Raw genomic sequence first — 6850 nt, 5'->3', positions numbered from 1 at the left:
ATTCACTATTTTTTCTTCAAATGTACACATATTTAATAAACTGGCGAGTGTAAAATGTTTTAAGAAACTACATGTACATGTATATAAAGTTATGATGTGGCGATAATAGATGATAGGGTAAGGATAAAAGAAATCAATTAGTATTAATAAACAAGCAGCTTCAATGCAGTAAATACCCAAATTGCATAATATATGCAAAAAATGGAAACATTCTAGTTCAATGTTCTTGTAAACGTCTGTTTTGAGCACGTTCATGGTGTGGGTCCGCGTAGGAATTTCATCTCTTCATCAGTGAGATCACTTGGTGCTGTAGCGTCCTTACCAAACAATTCTTCAACGATATGTTTACGGAATGAAAATATACATCTCTCGTCTACCTTTTCTGGAGGTGTGGTCAGCAAACTGACAATGATTCCCACAATCATTGTGACCGTAAACCCAACCAGAGATATAAGCATGTAAGATATATTGTAGATTTGTTCCAAAACTGTAAGTTCGCTCTCAACGACAACTGTTGTTGTAGCATTAACAAACGGGCTGCTCGTTGTCTCGAAGTTCGAGTACTCTAATGTTGTTTGATTACTTGTGAAGTATAAGTCACAGTTGTGTGTGGGTCCTGCGGGGAGGGTGGGGTTCGGAGGTAAATCACCGAAGAGCTTTCCTAAATTAATCCAGAACGTAAGAGCGATTCCACAAAATGTGCCGACCAGTATGCCTTTCGTGGTTGCTCGCTTAAATCCAACTGCCAGAATAAATATTGCACAAGTCGGCCCATCTAGACATCCCATCAGGCTCTGGAAAAGGGAGATAACTGTTCCCGGTAACACAGAAATCAGAAACGTCGTACATAAGGCCACTGCTCCGAACGCAAACGTCAGAAAACGTGACAGTTTAGCCGCTGTCCTGTCTCCAATATTAGGTTTGTTTACTTTAATAATGTCCTCGTACACAATTGCTGAGAGGCTGCTTACAAATGACGACAGTGTACTTAACGCAGCGCATGACAGAGCGGCGACAAATAAACCTGGAATTCCCGGGTGCTTATTAAACATGTCCATCACTGCAAAAGGTACTATTTCATTTACATTCTCAATGACCCCGCCTGCATATATGTCGCAGCCTTTCGAATTGTAATATGCAAAGAGGACTCCGCCTTCGAAAGCCGCTAGCCAGCAAAGAATAAGAAAGAAAGGACAAGCAAACAGAAGCATTTTTCTGGCTTCCCTTGTATTTGGTACAGAATAAATACGCTGCATGCCAGGCTGCATAAACGAAGCGCATAACATCATTGTAATACTTCCAAATGTCATATTCCAAAAGGTTAATCTTGCACTTGGATCCAAACTGAATTTCGCATAGTCAAGTCTATCCCCAGATAAATCAACCATAGCTGACCAGCCTCCAGCATCATTGGTCGCCTTAGTTACAACTGTAACAAATCCTGCCACCATAATGAAAAACTGAAAGGCATCCGACCATATAACTGCCTTAATTCCACCGATAGTTGTATATATGGCAGTGACAGTACTATATATAATTATACTCGCCCAGTATGGTATTCCAATGACTACTTGCAACACGACACATGTACCAAATGTCACAGTCCCCATGTAGAATACACCGTATGCCAAACCCATAACCAGAGTGACATATCTTAAAACATTGTTTCCGAATCTCAGGGCCATATATTCATAAACTGTTGTCAGCTGAAGAGGGTGAAACACGGGTACCACGAAAAAGGCCGAGAACGTGTAGGCAATGGCTGTTCCAAGCCCGAAAAATCCATAAACAGATCCATATAAGTATCCTTCCGCAGGAAATCCGACAACAAGAATGGAGGACAAGAAAGTGACGATAAATGAAAGTCCCACTGGTATAGCCTTTCCTTTTCTTCCAGCTAAGAAATAATCCTCTAGAGTTCCTTTTTTCTTAATAATATCCCTTATTGCAAAGAATATCCCAATTCCAATGGATACTGCAATTGTAGCCCCAAAAACAACGTAATCCCACGAAGTAAAACGTCCTATTGTATACATATTGTGTAAAGAGTATTGTTAACGTCCTCACAAAATTCTTCTCTGTTTAACGGTAACCAAGTTCTGCCACAACTGTTGTTTCGCTTGTAGACAAGAGCAGACTGGCCTATTAAGATCTATTTGAAAAAATTTCCACTCCATCCTAGCATGTTTATTAAACGTACTTACGAGGGGCGTTCAATGTGTAATGCCACTGACGCTCGTTCATATTTCATATTGGAAGTAAAGTCAGATAACAAACATGATCCAAATATGTACATTAAAATTCTAGCACTTACTGGGCTTCTGTAGGACCCTTTTCTGCTCATCGAAATGCAAAAATATTTTTTTTATAACGTATATGTTAATTTGTCCAAACAATCAAATATTCTGGAAAGATTCTTTGCCATCAATGTCATTTCAAAATTATTTCGTAGTTTTGATACGGCATAGTCGTTTATGAATATACAGGGCATTTTGTCTGATGTACTAGTGAACATCTGACCACCTTTATAGACCATCGTTTGTTCTTTGTTTACAAGATCCAATGTTCATAGACAAAACTGAATATCAAAACACTGTTTAAGTAACATATAGATTAAAGAGTAAACACGTCTGAAACATCATACTAAAAATATTCCTTTTACACGATATTAACTCTGATAAAAAATGCATGCAGTGCAACTTTCCACAGAAATGATTCAGAGGTTGAGATATATTATATTTAAAATCAGCTGTATTTTACTACAAACCACCAAGTGCTTTAGCGAGCTTACCCCAGGGGTGAATAAATGTCTTTCGTTTTTGTTTTATTTCTTGCTTAATCTTTTGTTTAGCCACTAAATCAGACATTATGGAGAATGTACAACACTTGTCAAACTGCTTTCTACAACAAAAATAAAATCGCTTTAGTTGCATTACATATTGGTTTCCCCTCCTATAGAGTATAAACTATGGTAGTTTATCCCTGTCACAACGGATTTGCCAATGATTTATAAGTACGGGTTCATTTAGAGTCGTGATCTTGCAATTTGTTGACTGAATGCCTGTGTTTGTGTTTGTGTGGGGGGGGGAGGTGGACGTATGTGTGTGAGTGTGCGTGCGTGCGTGCGTGCGTGGGTGCGTGGGTGCGGACGGGCGCGCAGGCGGGTGTCCGGGCGTGCGAGTGTGCTTTGTATGTTTGTACAATATCATTATCTTGGTTCTGGGAGTTGCATTACAATTCAATGTTATAGTTTTATTGACATCGCGTTTAAACAGAACAGGTTTCAGTGATTAAATGGACCAGCCAACATTATAATTGTGAAATTTTACTTTAAACTTTGTTTTATATATCACATTTTTATGAATAAACAATTGTATAAACTGATTGAAAAAAAAGAACCATCAACATACAAAACAAACGTGTGTCTTATACCGTAATTGTAAACCGTAGTACACATTAAATGATAGATGTTTAAAAGCTTGTCCTCAAACTCGTAGGCTAGGGTTTGATATAGGTTGGTTTACGATCCCTAGAACACGATTCTTCAAAGCTCAGAAAGTGTTTCGGATAATGTTGTGCTTATTTAGATTAATCTGATTTTAAATAAATGGGTAAATCTGGAATTACAATGACAATTCATTATATATAACAGTATGCATGATATAATGTAGGAACTATACGTAATAACACACTACTATGCAATAAGCATGGCCGTATCATTTTCGTATAACCACATTTTCTTTAAATTAATATAATTCATTCTCCTTTACCAGAGTGATGATGCTATGTTAGAGTTATCACGATCCAACTTCTGATAAATGAGAGTGATATAATTGAGCTATATAAATTTAATATTTTGTGAAGATAACAGTGTATGATTATTAAAAATATTAAAATAAATTACGTCGTAAAGTATGAAAATTATTAGTATATAAAGGAATATTGTGACGATGTGACATGTTTGACGTTGTGATAAATGGATGTTTTTATCAAATTGGGGATACTTATGTCAAGGTGGTTATGAGAAGTCATTTTGATATACATACATTTCGATTAAGTTACATTAATTAAAGACACTGGGACTGGGACTTTAAACATATATAGATGTTTGTGGTTAAATTTAGATAGATATATGGATTTTATAATTTTTACTATGCTAAAGCAGTTTAACATCTTATAGTCGTTTTGGTCAAATTTAAACTTGTTGGAATTACTTTGAATTGCTTTCTCATTATGTACTCCTGGGCTGGTATGTACTCCAAGGCTGGTACTCATAAAACCACTTGAGTCATTTCCTAACTTAAGTATTATTATTTGGTCAAGTATCTCCCTTGTCATATTATTTAATAACTTAATACTTTATAACCTATATTTTCATTAATTGTATGTTATACACTTAACTTTATGTTAAAAACCATGATTTTCTTTCTTATCTTGACCATGAACATTTATGGAAATCGACTTAAGTTAAGAAATTACTTCAGACGTTTTATGCATACCAGGTCAGTTTTATTATCATAACCCCTAAATATACATGAAAAATATAGCACTTCCCTTATGAGAACAAAGCTAGTGTCACACTTAATTCATAACTAAAAACATTAAACCTTAAGTTTATAATTGTTAGTAGTTCAGCACCTGAGATTTTTTTTTGTCCCAAAAGGTGGCATATAGCTATCTGATCTTTTGTCCGTCTATCTGTCCGTCCCTTAGTTTTCCGACCATTATCTGAATCATTCTTAAACGTTGTTGGCAGGTTATTCATGGCCAATAGATAAAGCCTTTTGGTTTTGAGGTCAGTTGCTCAAAGGTCATGTCGTTGTGACATTAAGATAACCTTCACCTGAAAATCGATTTCCGATCAATATTTAAAGAACAACTAGGCATATGGATCTTAAAATTACTGTTTAGGTAAGGCATGACCATGTTTTGAGACTCAATTGATTTTGAGGTCAGTTGGTCAAAGTTCAAGTTCGTGGTTACTTTCAGTTGAAAATCTGTATTCATTCAATATATGAAGAACGCTTTGGCTGACGGACCTCAAACTTAACAGTTTGATTGGTCGTGACCAGCATAGAAAACATATAAATTTTGAGGTCAGTAGACCAAAAATCAATTTGATTGCGACCTTACAATGAAAATAGCTCTCCGATCAATATCTAAAGAACGCTATGGTCCAAGGATCTAAAACTTTGTGGGAAAGCTGGTCAACCCAGCAGATAAATCCTTTTGTTTTTGAATTCTGTGGGTCAGTGGTCAAGGTCGTTTTGACTGTAGGCTGAAAATACGCAGTTTCCTATCAATAATTGCAAAACGCTTTGGCCTGTAGACCTCGAACATGGCAGAGGTCCCTTAAACTGGACCAACACCCTAACTAGTTTGACGTCCGTTCGACAAATTGCAACCTCATTTAGGCGATAGACGATGCCGCGATGCTCCGCACAGGATTCCATATTAATTTGTTTTATTGTATTATAAGATTAAGAATGAATAAAGCTTCCACACTCTTGTGTTTTGATACTGACTAAAGGATTAAAGCTATCGAAAAGTCTCACAATATCCAAAGTAAGTCAAGTGTAAAGCCCGCTTGTAGATTTAATCTTTAAAATAAACAATTTCCGATAGCCCTCGAAACCCGGACGGCAGTTCATTTTCACTTACACACAACTAGTAAATTTCCAGTGTATTAGTTTTGGTTTAATTCTCAAAAAAAATACCATAACAGTTTTTTCTCAAAAGAACATGATCTTAATAATATTACATTGTGAATTAATGTATTTGTTAAGTTAGCGTATATGATTGATATGTACTTTAATTAAACCGGCACGCGATAACGCGAGAACGATCTTCACTCATTTTATTGCAAAACTTCATCCTTACCTGTAATTAATCGCCATCACTTCTGCATTCAATAGAACGGGTTTTGCGTAAGGGCCCGCGGGCCGGTTCAGTAACTTCAAAACATTTAATCTATATAAATGGGACCCATTTCAACACACAGTTGATGTTGATTTTCTAATTTTTTCTTTGTGTTAATTCTTAACATGGCTCAAATAATATTTAGCAAAATAATGAAACTATGACACTAAGATCATTTCTATTTCACGCATTTACGACTATGGTTTATATTGAAACAACCACGGGCAGTTATTGAATTATATATTTTGTTTCAACGTATGCACTATACGAAAATGGAATTCATATATATATATGAACTCTGCATATGTCCCTTAATTAAAGCTGCACTCTCACAGATTTACCGTTTTTCCAACTTTCTTATTTTTGGTCTTGGAATCAGCAAATTTGTGCGTAAATATCTGCAAACTAGTGATAAAAGAGTGATGACAAAAGATCAGATTGCAGTTTTTCATATTTGCATTCCAAATTTAATGTTTCATGGCTTAAACCGTTACTAACGGTTTCAGAAAAATGCATAAAACATCAATTTTGGAGAGGAAATATGAAGATCTGCGATCCGATCTTTTGTCATCAGTCTTTTATCACTAGTTTTCAGATAATTACTGCTAGTTCCAAGACAAAAAATAAAAAAAAGTTGTCGAAATGTTCAATATGTAAGAGTGCAGCTTTAAGAAGAAGTAGCTGTAGTAGTAGCAGTAGCTGGGCGCATGTTAGTTTGGTTTGTGGTCACCAAGCCGGACAAGCGGGTTTCACTCGGGTACCCCGGTTTCCCCCACAACACAAGACCACACTCTCGCGTAACATCGTGCCAACGAGAGTGATTAATATTATGTTGTAATAGCTTGTTTCATAATCGTAGTAAAATAAAAAGATTTAAACTAGTAGCACCAATCAATCAATCAAACCTTTATTTCCTCCTATATAGAAGATA

The 6850-nt window shown here is 36.0% G+C and overlaps 1 protein-coding gene across 1 annotated transcript; it reads right to left on the bottom strand.

Moving 5' to 3' along the window:
- Positions 1 to 251: 251 nt before the first annotated feature.
- On the bottom strand, positions 252 to 1058 carry LOC128246219 (sodium-dependent multivitamin transporter-like). Its single transcript, XM_052964411.1, has one exon. The coding sequence runs from the start codon at positions 1056 to 1058 to the stop codon at positions 252 to 254; it is 807 nt and encodes a 268-aa protein (XP_052820371.1).
- Positions 1059 to 6850: the final 5792 nt, after the last annotated feature.

Source organism: Mya arenaria, chromosome 9 (genome assembly GCF_026914265.1).
Source record: "Mya arenaria isolate MELC-2E11 chromosome 9, ASM2691426v1".
NCBI classification, from domain to species: domain Eukaryota; kingdom Metazoa; phylum Mollusca; class Bivalvia; order Myida; family Myidae; genus Mya; species Mya arenaria.
This window is presented reverse-complemented; position numbering and strand designations above follow the sequence as displayed.

What these genes read in the sequence shown, in the direction of transcription:
- LOC128246219 (XM_052964411.1), bottom strand. Translation starts at nt 1,058, where the DNA reads ATGGACATGTTTAATAAGCACCCGGGAATTCCAGGTTTATTTGTCGCC.